The sequence below is a fragment of the Dermochelys coriacea genome, chromosome 3 (assembly GCF_009764565.3).
Source record: "Dermochelys coriacea isolate rDerCor1 chromosome 3, rDerCor1.pri.v4, whole genome shotgun sequence".
NCBI classification, from domain to species: domain Eukaryota; kingdom Metazoa; phylum Chordata; order Testudines; family Dermochelyidae; genus Dermochelys; species Dermochelys coriacea.
Genome location: NC_050070.1, coordinates 122,267,069 through 122,286,894, shown reverse-complemented (window position 1 = coordinate 122,286,894; position 19,826 = coordinate 122,267,069). Strand labels below are relative to the sequence as shown.

Below are 19,826 nucleotides of genomic sequence, written 5' to 3'. Positions count from 1 at the left end.
GCCCCAGCCCCCAGCCCCGCCCCCGCGCCGGGCCTGGGCGGGGCGGCGCAGGCGCCTTGTTCGCGACCCCGGCACAGCGAGCGGCCTCCTGCTGCGCTCCGTACGGCCCGGACCCGCCACCGCCATGCTGGGCCGCCTGGCTTCCCGGGGCAGGTGAGCGCCCGCGCGGCGCTGGGGCCCTGGGGCGCCCGGCTAAGGGCACGGAGGGAGGGGAACGCGGGTGTCTCAATGGCAGTCTGACCTGCCCGCGGGGGCCGGGTCATTAATCGAGTGTTACCCCCGCCCTGCCCCCTCCCGCGTGCCCCCGCGCCCCCCGCCCTGCCCCCCTTCCCGCGTGCCGCCGCGCCCCCCCCCGCCCGGGCCCCCTCCCGCGTGCCTCCGCGCCCCCCGCCCGGGCCCCCTCCCGCGTGCCTCCGCGCCCCCCGCCCGGGCCCCCTCCCGCGTGCCTCCGCGCCCCCCCCCGCCCTGCCCCCCCTCCCGCGTGCCTCCGCGCCCCCCGCCCGGGCCCCCTCCCGCGTGCCTCCGCGCCCCCCGCCCGGGCCCCCTTCCCGCGTGCCTCCGCGCCCCCCGCCCGGGCCCCCTTCCCGCGTGCCTCCGCGCCCCCCGCCCGGGCCCCCTTCCCGCGTGCCTCCGCGCCCCCCGCCCGGGCCCCCTTCCCGCGTGCCTCCGCGCCCCCCGCCCTGCCCCCCTTCCCGCGTGCCTCCGCGCCCCCCGCCCTGCCCCCTTCCCGCGTGCCTCCGCGCCCCCCGCCCTGCCCCCCTTCCCGCGTGCCTCCGCGCCCCCCCCCGCCCGGGCCCCCTTCCCGCGTGCCTCCGCGCCCCCCGCCCTGCCCCCCTTCCCGCGTGCCTCCGCGCCCCCCGCCCTGCCCCCCTTCCCGCGTGCCTCCGCGCCCCCCCCGCCCGGGCCCCCTCCCGCGTGCCCCCTCCCCCTCCCCGCCCTGCCCCCCCTCCCGCGTGCCCCCTCCCCCTCCCCGCCCTGCCCCCCCTCCCGCGTGCCTCCGCGCCCCCCGCCCTGCCCCCCCTCCCGCGAGCCTCCGCGCCCCCCGCCCTGGCCCCCTTCCCGCGAGCCTCCGCGCCCCCCGCCCTGGCCCCCTTCCCGCGTGCCTCCGCGCCCTGCCCCCCTTCCCGCGTGCCTCCGCGCCCCCCCCCGCCCTGCCCCCCTTCCCGCGTGCCTCCGCGCCCTGCCCCCCTTCCCGCGTGCCTCCGCGCCCCCCCCGCCCTGCCCCCCCTCCCGCGTGCCTCCGCGCCCTGCCCCCCCTCCCGCGTGCCTCCGCGCCCCCCCCGCCCTGCCCCCCTTCCCGCGTGCCTCCGCGCCCCCCCCCGCCCGGGCCCCCTTCCCGCGTGCCTCCGCGCCCCTCCCGCGTGCCTCCGCGCCCCCCGCCCTGCCCCCCTTCCCGCGTGCCTCCGCGCCCCCCGCCCTGGCCCCCGCCCGCGTGCTTCCGCGCCCCCCCCTCCCGCGTGCCTCCGCGCGCCCCCCCGCCCGGGCCCCCTTCCCGCGTGCCTCCGCGCGCCCCCCCGCCCGGGCCCCCTTCCCGCGTGCCTCCGCGCGCCCCCCCCGCCCGGGCCCCCTTCCCGCGTGCCTCCGCGCGCCCCCCCGCCCGGGCCCCCTCCCGCGTGCCTCCGCGCGCCCCCCCGCCCGGGCCCCCCTCCCGCGTGCCTCCGCGCCCCCCCGCCCGGGCCCCCTTCCCGCGTGCCTCCGCGCGCCCCCCCGCCCGGGCCCCCTCCCGCGTGCCTCCGCGCGCCCCCCCGCCCGGGCCCCCTCCCGCGTGCCTCCGCGCCCCCCCGCCCGGGCCCCCTCCCCGCGTGACTCTGCGCCCCCCCATCCCCTCGCTCTGCCCCTCCCCCACCTGCTCCTTACCCTGTGACTCTACTCCACTGCCTTTCCCTATTGCCTCCTAATCCCATCTGCTCCCTGCTCTGCTCCCCCCTACCTCATTGCATCCCCACGCTGTGCCCCCCCATACCTCAGCTGCCCTCCACTCTTCTCTTCTTACCCCATATCCCCCAGCCCTGGCATGGGACCAGACCAGCGGGTAGCCAGAGGTTTGTTTATACAGTAATTTTTAGGCCCACTTCACTTCTCTCTTCCCAGTGTGGTGGGAAGTTCCCTGGCCTGGAGCCCTTGCCCGTCAGCTCAGATACCCTGGCTGGCAAGGCGCAGGGAAAGGGTTGGGTTTTCTTTTCTGGCTGTGATTAGATTATCATTTTTAATTCTCAGCAGCGTCATCCTGCCCTGGGGCTCCAAATGCTTCTGTAGCTGTCTGGGCTTCTTGAACTAAATAGGGCTACTTATCTGAGTAAATCTAAGCAAATGCATAGGTGTTCAGAAACTTGAGCTCTTCAAACTGTAAAGCTCCCATGAACAGATCTTATTTCCTTTGTGTGAACTATTTAGTATCAGAGAGCAAGAGTGGGTGAGATGATATCTTTTTATTGGACCTACTTCTGTTGGTGAAACAAGCTTTCAAACTTGCCTAGAGCTCTTCTTCAGGTCATCAAAAGTTTCTGTCTCACCAACAGAGGTTGGTCCAATACAAGATATTACCTTACCCATCTTGTGTCTCTAAAGTCCTGGAACCAACATGGCTACAACAACACAGTCTAGCATCAGGGAGCTGGATGTTGCTAACTCATGATTTTATCACTATTTGTATTGTAGCTGGTGTTTTTTCTAAAGTCGTAGCTGTTGGAACCAAGAGATTGCACAAGTATCTTGGCTTTTGTTAAAAAGAGAGTGGTTTCTAGCTCCCATAGTTGCAGTGAAAAGGTTGCTTGGGGCTCCCAATATCGTTGTTAACTTCTTTATGTGTCTGGACCTTAAATACATAATGAAAAATTCTACCAATGTTACTCACATTGAGAAGTACCTTATGCCACAAGTAATCACAATGAAATTAATGGGACAAGTTGAGAAGTGTCACAGATAAGGGCAGCTGCACCCTATTGCCCTCTGGGGGCCAGCAAGGACACCCACACTCAGGCATTCAGCTGCCTAGCTGTTACCTCACTAGGGTGGAAATCTACTCTCCCTTCTGACGGGTATTTCCAGGCTGAGCAGTTCCCTGCCTTTGTTGTGTTACTCCTAGCAAAGACAGTTTGTCTAAGCAGCCCTGCTTCGTTTCTCTTCAACGACATAACAGTGCAATTGCTATGGTTATAAGTTACCACACAGTTCTTCCTATGCAAGCCTCTTTTTATTCTTAGGGTAAAAGCACGACAGCGAAAACACATTAAAAACAATAAAAGAACCAAGTTATATGTTAGCCGGTTTACTGGAGATTTCTCCCCAGTTTTGGATGGTGAGTCCTTCAGACTCCCAAGGGGGTCTCTTTTGTAGTCACTAATTCAGAGCAATTTCAGCTCTGAACTAGCATGCTCATGAACAGTGGAGTTCATATTTCATGCAGTTTGAGGAGCATGTAAATAGTAGACACTGGGACTCTTTTCCCAGGGCATAGCTTCAGAAGGATGGATTTAAGGTGGATAATTTACATTCCTCTTACCCCCAGGTATTTCCTAGGAAATCCACTTTATGTGCATTGTCTCCAAATGTCCTTTGAAATTCCTAACCTTTCCCCCAAGGTTTACATTAGTCTCCTAAAAAAGTTACAAACAATACTACAGCGACACATAAACAATTATAGATTTTTAATACATTGGACCTCATAAGTATTAAACCTAATTCATTAAAGTTTAACTTCATTCAGTGAAGCTTATCTTAATTCCATAAGTTTATCCAAGATATTATCAGTCTGTCACAGTAAGAGACTAATCAGTGTAAGAGTGGCAGGATCTGGCACATGAGATCATTTGTGTAACTGTATTTGCTTTTTTAAAAAATAATTTAATATTGAATGCTCAATAAGATGAGTGTATTTTTTTTTTTCTCCCAGGAGTCGCACTAAGCTGATTGCAGCTTTGGGATGTTTGGCCTCCAGGCAAAAACACACTCTTCCTGACTTGCCTTATGACTATGGTGCCCTGGAACCCCACATCAATGCAGAAATCATGCAGCTACACCACAGCAAACATCATGCTACTTATGTGAATAATCTGAATGTTGCAGAGGAGAAATATAAAGAGGCATTGGCAAAAGGTGTGTGTGGGCGCTGTTAACAGAAGGGAAGAAAGCTACTACAATCTTATCTTGTAGTTAGCTCATGTGACTGATAGGAGATATGGGTCTTATTCCTAGCTTGCTACAGTCTTACTGTCATGACCTTAGAAAAATCACTTAACTGAGACACAGAAGTTTCCCCCCTAGAAAAGGGTGATACTAGAGTATCCGCCTTCCTCTTAGGCATGTTAGACTTAACTTATTAGTGGGCTCAAACTTAGTTTTCCAAAAAACTCTATAGAAGTGCATAATATTAATAAAACTTTTGATGCATAGCAATGTTACACATTTTTTGCTTGCCAAAGTAAACATATTTTTAAAAGTTCTGCATTGGTTTCCTGTAATGTCAGTGCTGCACGTCTTCTATTTCAGAAAGTTGGCAGCAATAATCTTACGTACTGTTAGCACTGTTTTCAAATGTGTTTCAGTATAATCATATTGAGAAGTGCATCTTACATCTTGTTCTGTCAGAGTACTGGAATTGGTAAAAATGAGTGAACCTCCCTTTAGCCAGGCAGATCAATTTTTGTTGTGTTTCTAAAGAACACCTGATTTTTAAGATGTGTTTTGTCCAGAGAGTCACCTCTGCTACTTTAGTTGGCTAACACTTTACAGGAATAGCTGGCAGCGCTTTTTACTGCTGTGCAAAGAATCTGAGACGTGCCAAGAAGCTGGTGACACGCAACAGTGGGAAACCCACAGAGGATGCAGCAACTACCACCCCATCTCCCTCAACCACCAGCAAGCTCATGGAATGGGTGCTGCTCCAGTCTGTCTAATATTATTAAAGACATCCTCCCAGAGCAGCAGGCTGGATTTTGCCCGAAGAGGAACTGCTGTGATCAAGTAGCTTCACTTACTGGCCACATTGAGGGAGGATTCCATAGTAAGTTGAAGACAGAGATCACCCTTGTTGATCTGTCCTCAGCATACGACACTGTCTGGAGACAGGGACTTCTCCTCAAGGTCTCCCGCATCATTCACTGATGGCAAACAATCCACCTCTTGGTGGCAATGACTGGAGAGTGCTGCTTTAAGGTACACCTTAATAGCCAGATCAATTGACCAAGAACTCTTAACTCCTGCACCCCTCAGGAGTCTGTCCTGGCCCCGATACTTTTTAATCTATACACCGTGGATATACCAGCAACAAAGTCAAGGAAATTATGTATGCGGATGACATTGCCCTAGCTGTTCAGCATACAAGCCTCCATACCCGTCCGTTGTACCCTAACCTGAGATCTTAGCACAATGGCTGATTATTTCCAATTCTGGAAACTTAGACCTAACCCAAAAAATCCCATGGTAACTGCTTTCCATCTGAACAATAAAATGGCTAATACCAAACTTGACGTGCAGGTCTATGGTGAGAGCGTCAGCCAAGAGGCTAATCCAAAGTATCTTGGCATTACGCTGGACCAAAGTTTGACCTTTCGATAACACCTTGAGAACACCTGCGATAAAGTCAGGTATCATGTTGTCCTTATCAGAAAATTGACCGGAACATTATGGGGCTCCAGTTCACAGACCTTACGAACCACAACAATTGCCTTGGTATATTCTTCAGCTGAATATTGTGCGCCAGTGTGGTCTCTCAGCAGTCACACTAAACTCCTTGACACTCAAGTCAATAATGGTATGTGCATAGTGTCGGAAATGCTCAAATCGACTCCAGGTGACTGGCTCCCGGTGCTATCGCACATCCAGCCTCTACGGATTAGAAGAACTGCTCAGGCAGCTCGCTTTCTTAACCATGTCAATGCAATTGTGACAATCCCGCTGCAGAATTTGCCAAAAATGAGATTAAAATCCCACAACCCTCTATGGAACTCTACCAAGACCCTTACACCCGACTTCGATGCTGAGGCTCAATGGAGAGTCACATGGAGCATTTCGATCACTCAGTAGAAACAGCTTGTTGTTGATCCTGTTGAAGAACCACTGGATTTTGTTTTATGTCGGAAAGACTGGTGCAGATTGTATTGCATCAGGACATCTCATGGGAGATGTGGACAGACCCCCTTTAAATGGAAAATGAGGCAAACACCTGTATGCGACTGTGGTCACCAGGCACAAATGATGGAGCACATCATATCTGAGTGTCCTCATAATTTTTTGCCAGGGGCCTGGAGGTTATTCACCAGCTCACTGCTGCGGCAGTGTGGTGGCTGTCAAACTTAGATATAAATTTGTAGTTGTTGCTACCTACCCAACCCACACGAAAGAAGACTTTATCCACTACTGTACAGTGTCATTTGACGATCATATATCAGTATGTACAATTCCTTTCCAAAAATAAGTAGGTATTTAGGTGCACTTTAGGAGTCAGTGGGATTTACGCACACAAATCAGGGTATTTCTGAAAATCACTTGGTACTTAACTAACTAGGTCATTCATTTAGAATCCATTTTCTTCAAATGCCATGTTGTCTATAGTAGAAGCATGAATTTAGTTCCCTCTTTTATCTGGATTAGACAATGCGTTTTCCCTTCAGTAGTGGTCAGAGGAAAGCTTTGTTGCAGAGCAGAATTAGAGAAAATAGGTTTAAGGAGGGAAAAGTATAAATAGGAAAAGAACTAGACATACTGCTTATATTGCACAAATGCGTAGTAATTAAAGAAATGCAGGATTGTTGTCTCCATTGGTGGCTCTTAGATAAGTAGATATCTGTCTACAGCATTGTATTAATGGTACAGACCAAGTACTGCACTCAGATATGTACACACAACTTCCACTGACTTCACTTTGAATTGCATGTGTGTATCGGAAGACAGGGTTTATCCCTTTTTAAAAAAAAAAAAAAAAGTCTTTCAGATATATTCTGTCACCCTGAATGTTCACTAGTGTGTAGAATTGTTTTTTATTAATGAACAGCAGTGTTAGTAAATAGTTGTTTGTACAGCATTAAATGCCAATAAACTCAATACTTCCAGTAGCATGAATTTTATCCTTCAGAGTTCAGTTTTGTAAACGTTGCCAGGAAAGAGCAAAGTCTCCATTTTTGTCATCTAGTTTAAAAATAAACCCTCAACAACATAAGCAATATGCGAAAGCTTGCCTTTCTGAGAATGAAAACTTAAACTAGAATGAAACTTCCCCATATTTAAAGAAAAATGTGTTAGTAATACATTTCTATATTGGACCACATACTGTAGTGTTTTTAAAGAAGTGTTAATCTGTAGGTGTGTGCTATCTTGTCTGTTAATTAGTATTTTAAGTATAGCTCATGTAATGTTTGTTTGTTTAGAGATCATTGCTTTCCAAAGTATTGTATTCATTTGAAAAATATTAAATTAACAAGGTATCTGAAGAGATTTATGTCCCAGTTCAGGAAAGTGGTTAAATGCGTGCTGCTTGCTTTCCTGAACTGGGTCCTTACTACAGAACATAAGAATATTTTACTTTGATAAATTTAACTTTTTTTCCAATTTAGGCCCTGATTCTATAACTGGCCCCTCACAATTTCAGGGATTTGCCAGTTGCAGGATCAGATCCTTGAACAACTAGTTCTTTAGGTGTAGACCATGTCTTCATATGCACTTATACAGTGTCTTCCAAATGGAGGTCTGTGGTTATTAACTGCAGTTATATAGTGACTTTCCTCTGGCTTATAGTACATTCATTTTTTGTTTCTCACACAGTAAAGTGCAGCTCTGTTAGTGGGTTGCAAAATGAGCGTAATGATAGTCTATCAAGTGGCTGTTTGGGTTTTGACCTCGGTTTTCTAAACATGGTTTTGAATGGCTAGGATGAGGAACATGGTGGATTGGGATAACTTCCAGTGCCTGTGTGTACAGCTGTGGCCTTGTCTTCACTAGGGGGAAGGAGGAGTGTTCTTACCTCCGGTTAGTTAACATGTGATAACTAATGAGGTAAAATTCTAGTGAAGACAAAGCAGTTTGTAGTTTTAACCTGGGTTAGCAGGTTATGGTAAACCTCAGGCTCCCCCAAGGTCTTTATTTCGACCTGCTAACACATGTGAAGACTACAAACTGTCTTGTCTACACTAGGCTTTTATTTCATATTACCATCTGCTAGCTAACATAAGGTAAGAATATACCTGGTTTTCCTACCTTAGAATATGTGTTTGCACATGTGCGCAGGCATGCATGCACGCACACAAAACACCATAGGCAGAGTGCCAATTACCTTCTCTTCCACTCACTTCTCCTCAATGCCATCCTTAGGTATTCCTTGCAGTGCTTTAGCCCCATTGTTGGATAAAGTGTAGCAGGACTGCTTTGGCAGCACCAGAGACCCCACCCTCTCAGATTAGTATCAGAAGGCAAAGGTAGTGTGTTATCAACCTGCAAATTGAAAGGCACCCTTAACTGAGTAAGAAGAGAGGGTTAGGAAGAAGGTTGAGGGAGGGAACTTAAGAGGTGCTGAGAGTTATCCTTCCACCCTGACTTGTACCATTTGCAAGCTGTGTGCTTCCATATCTCACTTGAGCTGGGCTGACTTCTTTTCTTAGGAAAGCAGAAGTGTAAGGGGCCGTACAGATCCTCAGAGGTGCTGTCGGTACTATTTGTAATACCTACTGTGTTTCAGTTTGATGATGATAATTTCCTAGCTCATATAAATAGGAGCAGAATAACTGAACAAAGTGCCCAGTCTAGATGGGTTGTTCTGACAGTGACCCTGACTGAAAATATATTGACAACATATTAACCTAAAATCCTTTTAATGCCTCTTTCTTTTTACGTAAAAAGAAAGAAAAAATTTAAAAATAACTAATTTTTATACAGCTATAACATGACACATAAGAACCTGTAGCAAATCTGTTTTTTAACTTTTACATCTTAAGTAAACTTGCTATTTTTATAAGACTAGTAACTGTTGTATTAATGTGCATTGACTGTCTTCCGCAAAGAAATGAAACACACTGGATATCTTATAGTATGCTTTAGTGTTAAATCCTCTTAATTGAATAACTAACAAAACACTGCACTCTTGATTTAACCAGAACAGTTGGGACTCACAGTATGCTGTTCATTAACAATTGAATCGGAGACTCTTCTTAGTTTTTTGCTTACAAGGTTTCCAAAAAAGATCATGTATTAAATGTACTGTAGTCTGTATAGTTCAAGCTAAATCAGCTGGAAAAATACAAAGTGAAGAAAACTGGAGTTTAACTTGTTGGGTGTGAAGGAATACATACATACACACAAACTGTCTGTCTAAAAATAACATTTGACTAGGTTCCCCCCCCCCCCCCTTTTTTTTTATGGAACTGTAATTCTGTTTTAAATATCCTGTCAGCAAGATATGGTAGGTGTTCTTCCAAAACTGTGTCTCCTACCATCCTTGTTTTATTCAATATCTGTTTTAAGCAGTTGGTTCAGATACAGTACAACTTTAGCACTAGATTCCTCAAAGTAAATCCTACATACAGTAAGTACTCGTAAGGGAATTCTGCATCAAAAAAAATTTAAAATTTCTGCACACAGTATTTTAAAATTTTGCAAATTTTATTTGTCAATTAATAAATGTGGAGGCTCCAGCATGGAAGTGGGGAGTATAGGCTACTGGCTGCATGGAGGTGGGAGCACCCTGCCCCGGCTGGGTGGGGGTCAGGAGTAGCTGGGTGGGGGTCTGGGTGCGGGGGGTTTCGTTGAGGGGTCCAGGTGCAGGGGGGTGGGCTCATCAGGGTGGGGGTTCAATGGACCTGCTTAATGTGGGAACCCCAGCTGCAGCTGCCGCCACAGAGAGGATGCCACATGTGGGGCTCCTGCTACCCCCTCATTCCCCTATCCCCTTCTCTTCCCCATCTCATCCCCCTTACCCACTCCCACATCCCCCTTCCTTTCCCACTGCCTCTTCCACCCTGCTCCCCCCAGCACATATAGGAGCGGAGAATGACTAGCACTAGGACCCAGGAGGTGATGTCTAGCTGCAGTCAGCCATCTGGGGCAGCAGGCTCCCTCTCCTGGGCAGCTCTGCACTTGCAGAAACTGGCAAGGGAGGGGGCAGTGTTTGTTTGAGGGGGGCAGTGTACTCCCAACATTCAAACTACACCTCTGGGTGTCCCCAGCCCCATCCCCCTATGCGGTGATTTACCTCTCCACTGGCTGATCCAGGCACCGGACATGACATGCTCATGCTGCTGGTGGAGGGTGCATGACCGTTCTTGAGGCTTCCCTGTCATTTTCTACAGGGAAGCAAAGAAATCTGCAAGGGGCATGAATTCAGAAAACCCTTGCGAGTTCGGTACATTTTACAACCTAAAGCTGTCTGTCTTTTACCCGCTTCTGCTCATCTTGCCAAACAGTAGAACACCAGTAAACACCTGTGCAGGAACGTACATGGTCTTTTGATGCAGAGCTGATAATTGCAGAGAGTTGCCAAACATTGAGATATTATGTGTCAAGATGTCAGAGAGCTATGTTAAAACAGTTTTGTGTAGAACACGGTTTACAGTGGTGAGCACAAATGTCACAAATTGACTTTTTCACAAATTTTAATAACCTGTTACAGCACTATACTATAGTTCAGCTTTTATCTTGGTATGAACAGTGCTTACTTTATTCATCACTGCGGCAACACTTTCTTCCATTTAATTCTTTGATCCTGTGTGTCTTTAGGTGATGTTACAGCTCAGGTGTCTCTTCAGCCTGCATTAAAGTTCAATGGTGGTGGTCACATCAACCACACCATCTTCTGGACAAACCTTTCTCCTAATGGGGGAGGAGAGCCTCAAGGTTAGTACTTACTTTTGATGGCTTACTGATATGTCAACATTAACAAATAGAATTAATTGTGACAAACTGTGGCCTGTAGAGAAATCTCTTGTATTTAGTTTGTCACTTAATTTTTCAAAGTCTTTTAGCTTTTAAGATCCTTCAAAATTGGCAGTCTTCTAGTATGTCTGCTCAGCACCTAACATAATGGGGCCCTGATCCTGATCAAGACTTTTAGAGGCTCCTGTAATACAAATAATTAATAGTGTTCTAATCTTTTGCATACACTCTAAAATAGAGCTCTACTGAGCACGAGACTAGTCTTTCTAAAGACAGACTTGGTTACATAGGTAGCTATATATTTGTTCACAGTATAAAAGCTGCCATTGTTATGATGTTGCCACTGTAAAATTCATTAACCTTTCATTTTATTGATTGACTATGGAGGAAGAAATTAACCACCCGAAACTGTGATAATGTAATAAAAGTCTCCAAGACCTAGATTAGTGTTGAATTCACTGCAATCCATGGAAAGAAAAAACAGGTAACAAAAATCAACCATTCCAGGAGTTGGATCGGGCTGTGTCATTGACCTGACTCATTAGCTTTAAAGCTTTAAAAGACCTCATGGAAGAAGTGCAGTTTAAAGAAGGAAAGTGTAGAGGTATGATAGACCAGTGATTCTCAACCTTTCCAGACTACTGTACCTCTTTTGGGAGTCTGAAGCCTGATCTCTGCTGCCCAGGGCTGAAGCGTGCCACTTAGCTTTCCGGGCTCTCTGTGGTGTGGGGCCCCAGGTAGTTGCCCTGTTTGCCACCCCCGATGCTGGTCCTGCACTTGCAACTCCCTAAACCTGTCCTGTGGCTCCCAGGTTAAGATGAGTTGACATACCCCCTGGAAGACCTCTTCATACCCCTAGAGGTACATATACCCTTGAGAATCACTGTGCTATAGACTATGACAGGGAGACAGTTAAAGATATTGGGGACCATGTGGAAAAGAACTGGAGAAGGACATGAAGGAGGCTTTAGACGAAGGTGATTCTCCCCTAGCCCTCCCAAAAAATTAACAATTTTGTTTTTATGTAAAATCGGAAAGTGTTTTGAGTGGACGTGTCAGTTCTTTCAATCTCTGGGGTTCAGGATAGTACATAACTACTTCAGTTTTGCTCTGGTAGAAACTAGGCATTTGTTGTTGCTGTGAAGTAGTTAACATGCTTTGAAGAGTCATTGTGAAGGTTAAGATTCTATTGCGGGTATTTTTAGTGAAAGTCAGGGACAGATCACTGGCAATAAACAAAAATTCACCGGAGCCTGTGACCTGTCCCTGACTCTTACTAAGAATTGTATGTGGGGGGGAACTAACAGTCAGAGTGCTGCTGAGGGCTGACCTCCGGCAGCTGCTTTACCCCCGCCACTGCTTCTGTGGAAGGGGCTGACCGCTGCTGCTCCAGCCCCACGGGGGGCTGACCCAATCCTGGCCACTAATTCAGCTCTGGGGCTGCTGCTCTGGTGGAAGAAGTCATGGAGATCCTGGAAAGTCATGGAATCTGCGACCTCTATGACAGAATCGTATCCTTATCCATTATATATAGGGCTGTAGTTTAACATCATAACCTCTCATTAAAATTATAGTTTCATGATTCAATGTTTGCTAGTTCTTCTTTGTCTTCAAACTACAAAAAAAAACATTAAAAAATTCAGAATTTCCACTATGGAATTGAGAAACTGGAAGGGCGGAGTAAACGTGTCACTGAGGTTAAGCTTGAATAATACAATTCAGGCACACTTGTGTTCAAGAACTTTGTGAAGTACTTTAGACTAAAGTCTGCCTTAGTTTTGCTTCCCCTTATCTTGTACTCCTTGCAGCTTCCTCAGTTAGAAATGATTAGAACATGCTTTCCTGGAAGTTTAAGCAAAGACCTAGCAATGCTGCATTAAAGCCTTTATGTACAGCACTATAATAGTTCATGCTCCTTCAGGTATAGAAGATGCATCGTTTGCTCAAAGAGTCTACAGATGAAGTTAGACAAAGCAGCTAGGGAAGAGAGTAGGTCATAATAAAACTATAACTGGGTTCAAAAAGGAATTAGATAAGTTCATGAAGGACAGGTCCATCAATGACTGTTAGCCAGGATGGTCAGGGACACAATTTCATGCTCTGGGTGTCCCTAAACCTCTGACTGCTGGAAGCTGGGACTGGATGACGGGATTGATCACTCAATAAATTGCCCTGTTCTGTTCATTCCTTCTGAAGCATCTGGTATCGACCAGTGTCAGAAGACAGGGTATTGGGCTTGATGGACTGTTGGTCTGACCCAGTATGGCAGTTCTTATGTTAGTTACAGAGGGTTATATTACAACTGCTGAAATATTACCTTACAATATGGGATACAGATGGTAATGATATTACTAACTGCATGCTGCAGCTCACAAACATTCAGTAAAGTCTAAACACGTTCTTATTATTCTCATGGCTATTTTAACAATACCACGGGTGAGCCAGCCTGATTTAACTATGTATTTGTCAGTATTCAATTGAGGCATGGGGACCTTGGCATGAGCTGGCACCTGGTCATCAGTGAGCATCAGTGGTGCAATTTGTGGGAAAGTTTATAAGGATACTTGTCTCGCATACTTTCAAGTCAAACTATCTAGCAGTCTTCAAATAACCTTCCCCGTCACCCAGCAGTTTGTTCTGCTGTGGACTGTTTGTCTGTCTGACAAACACACAAGCTCCTTAGCATTATAAATACTGGATAAAAACATGGTAGTACCTTTACATTGATTATTGCATTATGCTGAGATTTTTTTCCTTTCTGCTTTCCTTTTAAACTGGAGTATCTATATAAAATACTAATGCATAAGACCTGTTCAGAATTAATTCTTTCCTTTCTCAGAAAAAATGAGGAGAGGGAAGCCAACTGCCTCTGCCTGTGTCTGACTTCAAAAATTAAATCTTGATATCAGCTGGAAAATAGTGTAAAGTGTGATGTGTGTGTGTGTGTTTTTTTGTTTTTGTTTTTTTTAATATAAATTTAAGGGGAACTGATGGAAGCCATCAAGCGTGACTTTGGCTCCTTTGGAAACTTCAAGGAGAAGCTGACAGCAGTATCGGTTGGTGTTCAAGGTTCAGGCTGGGGGTGGCTTGGTTTTAACCAGGACCAAGGCCGCCTGCAGGTCACTGCTTGTTACAATCAAGACCCTCTGCAAGGAACAACAGGTTAGTTTTGTTTTTAAATGATCTTTGAAAGAAACCACAAACTGTTATGTATATTTACGAGGAAAGTAGCTGCAACAGCAGCTTGAAAGGGCTATTTAATACATGCATCTTTTTCTTTCTACGTAAATATGGCTAGAGAGAGATTGCATGTGCCTGTATCTTTATTAAAAATGATGAAAAGTAGTAATATCCTTTTTAAACCTAACACTTGTGAAGAACCGCTTATACATTTTGGAGAATGTATGGGGGGTGGGGGTTAAAATCTTAGCTTCGGTGGACAGGGAGAGGAGGAAGATGGATGGAGGATGAATTTTCAGCTGTACTGGGACTACAGCTTTCATGGATGATGGGAGGGTTGCTCATAAGGTTTCCTCTTTGGAGAGGAGTACTTGTGGCACCTTAGAGACTAACAAATTTATCAGAGCATAAGCTTTCGTGAGCTACAGCTCATCGGATGAAGTGAGCTGTAGCTCACGAAAGCTTATGATCTGATAAATTTGTTAGTCTCTAAGGTGCCACAAGTACTCCTTTTCTTTTTGCGAATACAGACTAACACGGCTGCTACTATGAAACCTGTCTTTGGAGAGAGTAATTTTAAAGAGGCATCAACTTAAAAATTGCCTTCATCTGAAAACTTTTTGCCTCTCTTTGCAAACAACACTTAATATCACCTATAAGTGGAAGATTAAACTGTTTTGTTTGTTTATTCTGTGTGTTTGACAGCACTTTGTGTATAATTAACTTCTCCTGTGTGTAGGCTCGTCTCTCAACAGAGGGGAGAGAAACCTCTCCTCTTTACAATCACACCATTTTTATTTTTAAACATACTGACATTGACAGGGCACACTGGGGCATATGTTAAAACCTGAAATGACACTTACCTTTCTTTGAATCACGACAACTAGGGAAGGTATATGCTAATGACAGATGTATTGTCAACCAGAGATGGCCCTTAAAGATTTCTCAGCCAGGGATAAGCCAACAGCAAAATGTTGGACCTGACCCCTTTTAAAGGATGTCTGATTTGCCAGGGGTGCAGATTTTATTTGACTCTGCTGTGATGGTAGCAGTTGAGCCAGTTGGATTCAGACTGCACTGCTGAGGGAAGATACCACAGTACATCTAACAAGGTGCATAATTTTTGATGGTTTGTCGTATTGTCCATCTCTCCCTCCCATCCCAATGTAAAAACTCTGCAAACTTCCTCCATGGCTCTAGAGAGAGAACAAACCACACATGACAGTTGTTAATCACATCAGTTAATGGACTTTTGGAAGGCACTCAGCTACTGTGGTGTTGAGGGCCACACAAGAGCCTATGTAGAACACAATACAGGGGATGAACTGAATCTCTGCGGATTACCAACTGCAAAGACTTTTTAGCTGGGCTCAGTTGCAATTCCTTGTTGGGCTTTCCTAATCCTTAATCTCACAAAAACAAGGATATATAAGTAACTAAATCAGGTGTTTAATATGTTTTAAGGCACAAAATATATTCATTAGAGTGGAATGTTACATAAGCACAGTTTCTAGAAGTATGATTATAGTTGCACCACAGCAGAGTATTTTCCAGTAACAGTGTTCCTTAAGGCAGTTTTTCCAGTTCAGAACTTTATTTTTAGAACTCGATCATTCTCTCAAGGTTGGGTGTTTTCATAGCTGTGTATCATCAAATCAGCTACTGCACTTCTTCTTTTATGTGAAGCAGCTGTATAAGATCTAGCAACGTGCACCTGTGTGGTGGAGGGTTCATTGTTGTCTTAAAATGTTATGGGAATTAAGAATAATGTAGCTGGAAATATTCTGAAGTAGGGTTTTGAAATGTTTCTTATTCATCTGAAAGTATTTTCATAGACTCAAAGTTATTTTCTCTTCTCTAGGTCTTATTCCTCTGCTAGGAATTGATGTGTGGGAGCATGCTTATTATCTTCAGTATAAAAATGTTAGACCTGACTATCTAAAAGCTATCTGGAATGTGATCAACTGGGAGAATGTATCAGCAAGATACACAGCTTGCAAAAAATAAAGTGGAGGTCTCACACAGACTATTACAAGAGCACCAGTTCTACTCTGAAATCATTTTGTAGTAGTGTGTTTACTGGTTTGTTAATGAGTTGATCCACTGCTGAAAACACTTTAATGCATCCAATGAAAACATTTGCAATCAAGCCAAGTGTTGCTTGTCTAATTCTGTGAAAGGTATTTACACATAGACTTAAAGCTTTAAACTCTTGTGCAACAAGTAGAAACAATTCTCTAATTCTTTATAGGGATAGAACTCTTAAAATTTCATAGTGGTTCTACTGAACTTTCTTGTATTTGATAACAGTGAACTTATGAATGTCTCTAGTATTGTCCTTTACTACAGAAGGGAAAACCAAGCTAATCTACATCACAATGGCTTTGTGAGGAATAGTTACCTATGAAGCAATATAAAAGTGCTAATTATTAATAAATGACATACCAATACATTTCACAATACTTGCACAGATTGTTAGGAAAACTTAGTTTCCAAGAGCATTTAATGATTTCAAAGGCAAAAGTGTTTCTCAGAATAACTATTAAAAGTTAAATGTGCAATGCCAGGGAGCTTCCTTTAGAAAGTGATAGTAGCAAACATTTAAAAAAAAAAAAAAAAAAGAAAAGAAAAGGAAAAAAAGACTGCATTGAGTAGTGGGACACTTAATTCACTTGAATATGGGGGTTCATTATGCTCTTAAAGCTTCAGTGTAGAGTTTTGATCCCTTTATTTAGGAGCCAGTGAAGATAGAAGTATTTCCCCACAGCTGTGCTCTGTTCCACATGGAAATATAATTGACAGCAAGTGATGATAATCCGATTACTGAATGTATTCTGATGCTTATTGATCTAACTTAATTCCTAGTTGCACTTAAGTATTCAAGTAGAAATGTATGTACCTTATTTATGTTGCTATAAAGAAAAATAAAAAAATCCAATAACTGAATCCATAGTAATGCAACTTAATCAAAGTGAGTCCAGATACTTTCCCCTTCAGCTGCAGCACAAAGGGACCACCAAGCTGCCTACATGCAACAGGCAACACAACAAACTTCCTTGGACCTCTGAGGATGCGTGATGCAAGGCCAAGTGGGCACTGCTATGCTTTGGGTGCTCTGCATTTTTTTTTTTTAAATACAGTACATGGGGTAATTGGCTTTCAAATCAATTAAAGATGCAATGTTTGGCCTCTACTATCTTTGGTAAAATAAGCTTTTTTTCAAGGTATCTTTCCGAAAATAGATATGCTCTTATAACTCACAGTTCAGATAGTAAATGTAGTTTAGCAAGAGAATGCAGTACTGGGAGCCAGGATGGATTGATTTTAAATCAGCGATTTAAATCGTGGTTTAAATTACAAAGTCGAAAGCTTTGATTTAAATGATTTGAATCATCTTTTCCATTTATACTTCAATTATTTTTCTAAAAAAAAGGTGCATTCTCATTTATATAACCACTGAAATGTTTATTTACCATAAAAAGCCTTTTTACTAGCTTTGGTACATCTTTTTGCCATTAAAAGGAGGATGCGCTATAACTACATTAAGCAATTGTATAGCTTAATATTTTCAGATTCTTATTCATTGTACACTTTTAGTGTGTTAGAAACCAGTGAATAATGTATTGATTATTTACTACTGTATGTGCTGTATGTTTAAAAGATTGATCTCAAAAGAAAGAACGGGGGGGGAGAGAAACACACATTTTATAGAAAAGCAGACTTTAACTCCCAAGTTTTTGATAGAGGTTCATGGATTCAGTTTATTTATTTTTGTATTTAAATGGTTTAAGAGATTATAATTTGAGGCCTTAATATATTTTGTATTAAATTCAGATTTCATTTCACAGATTTATTAAAAAAAACCCCCAAAACCCTTATTTAAATAAAAAATCTGATTAAATAAATCAGATTTTTAAAAGAAATTATGTATTTTTATCTACCCTGTTGAGAACAGAGTGAATTGCTCTCCCTTCTGTTCCTATATGAACATATGAGGCTTTACTATTACTGCTACAAAATTGAAATAGAACAGCCACGTTCTAAAGTTCCATTTAGCTTCAGAAATAAACATAGGTTAAATTCAGCCATGATGTGCAGACTAAGTGTCCTAATGTAGTTGCGTTCCTTAAACAATACATTTTTAACAAATGAAACATATTACAAATATCAGTAATTTGGCTGGCCAAAAAAATATAAAGGGCAAAATTTTTGCAATAGTCACTAGTTATGTGATTTCATAAACTGTGAATTTAGGAAAAGTTAAATCAGAAAAATAAATGCTTTAAGGGACTGCTCAACAAATAATATTCAGCTTAACAGCATAAGAAAGCTGTATGTTCTGATTCTTATAGCTTTTTTTCATTGTGCAAGGTGCTGTACAATCACATATGTAGCCAATTATTAGCCCAAAGGGCTTGCAGTCCTGAGCTCATATTTGGTTCAGAGGCTTTTAAGTATTTTTTAGAGGAAAAAGACCAGCTCTTTTTTTTTTGACTGTACAGTAAGCAGTACACAAACTGGAGTTTGAAACCCTGGCTCCAGGTGAAAGGGTGCATAGAATATTTCATGGCCATTAAGACAGCATGTGTTTTGTGATTCATGGTTCTTTTGAAATATTTTTTTTTAACCCAGAAACATGAAGTGATTTCCACTATTCATTATGACTTGTAGGTTTCAATTAAGTTGAATTCTACTGTATTTTTGGTAACTTAAGTTCTGTGAAATACTGCCCTTATCTGGCTCTTATTTAGAAAGACTGGCATAATATCCATTGTGGAGCATAATTGTCTCTATACCACTAAAATTAATCAGTAGTGAAACTTGCAATAAATGATACAACATCATCAAGAAAACCCATACAAATGCAAGAAAACTGGTACCTAGTTGGTGGCTTTTGCAGAGTGAAATCTTAAATTGAAATGGTTTTCCACCAAATGCATCCGATGAAGTGAGCTGTAGCTCACAAAAGCTTATGCTCTAATAAATTTGTTAGTCTCTAAGGTGCCACAAGTACTCCTTTTCTTTTTGCGAATACAGACTAACACGGCTGCTACTCTGAAACCTGTGTATTTTTTAAATGCCTTTTCCTGATTGCTGAGCTTGGTGATCACACCAGCAGCTCTCCCTTGTGGGCAACTGTGCAGCTCACCAGGCAACCTACATGCTTTAAATGCCCTCCTGCTGTAGTAGACAGGAGGAGGAATTGGATCTCCTGGGCCTGTGTGGAGTAGATTGCACGGGACATGTGGAAGAAGGGCTACAACAGGAATTAGCAGCAGTGCCATGTGAAAGCAAAGGAATATCAGAAGGTCAGGGAGGCCAACAGTTGATTTGGCACCAAGCCACTGACCTGACACTTTTACAATGAGCTGCATGCCATCCTGGCCAGACATCCACCAGCACCCCTCAGAGCACTGTGGAGCCCGAGAAATAGGCCCCTGCCATGAACAGCAAGGAGGATGGGGGATATGTAACTGAGGGTCCCATGTTTAAGAAGGATGAATTCAAACTGGAACAGATACAGAGAAGGGCTACTAGGATGATCCGAGGAATGGAAAACCTGTCTTATGAAAGGAGACTCAAAGAGCGTGGCTTGTTTAGCCTAACCAAAAGAAAGCTGAGAGGAGATATGATTGCTCTCTATAAATATATCCGAGGGATAAATACCAGAGACAGAGGAATTATTTGAGCTCAGTACCAATGTTGACACAAGAACAAATGGATATAAACTGGCCATCAGGAAGTTTAGACTTGAAATTAGATGAAGGTTTCTAACCATCAGAGGAGCA

General features: G+C 44.4%; 1 protein-coding gene across 3 annotated transcripts; it reads left to right on the top strand.

Annotated features, from left to right (window-relative positions):
• Positions 1-6: 6 nt before the first annotated feature.
• On the top strand, positions 7-16,983 carry SOD2 (superoxide dismutase 2). 3 transcript variants are annotated; one of them, XM_038396741.2, is made up of 5 exons: positions 7-153; positions 3,893-4,095; positions 10,702-10,818; positions 13,840-14,019; positions 15,899-16,983. In XM_038396741.2, the coding sequence occupies exons 1-5, from the start codon at positions 125-127 to the stop codon at positions 16,042-16,044; spliced, it is 675 nt and encodes a 224-aa protein (XP_038252669.1). In that variant the 5' UTR covers positions 7-124; the 3' UTR covers positions 16,045-16,983. The 3 variants fall into 3 exon arrangements, with proteins under 3 accessions (XP_038252669.1, XP_043367170.1, XP_043367171.1); XM_043511235.1 differs by having other exon boundaries at positions 71-100; XM_043511236.1 differs by having other exon boundaries at positions 85-220.
• The last annotated feature ends 2,843 nt before the right edge of the window (positions 16,984-19,826 follow it).

Excerpts from the sequence above, each read along its gene's own strand:
- SOD2 (XM_038396741.2), top strand. The coding sequence starts at position 125 with ATGCTGGGCCGCCTGGCTTCCCGGGGCAG. Across the intron at positions 4,096-10,701 it reads TAAAGAGGCATTGGCAAAAG|GTGATGTTACAGCTCAGGTG; the intron begins GTGTGTGTGGGC and ends GTGTGTCTTTAG. Across the intron at positions 14,020-15,898 it reads CCCTCTGCAAGGAACAACAG|GTCTTATTCCTCTGCTAGGA; the intron begins GTTAGTTTTGTT and ends TCTCTTCTCTAG.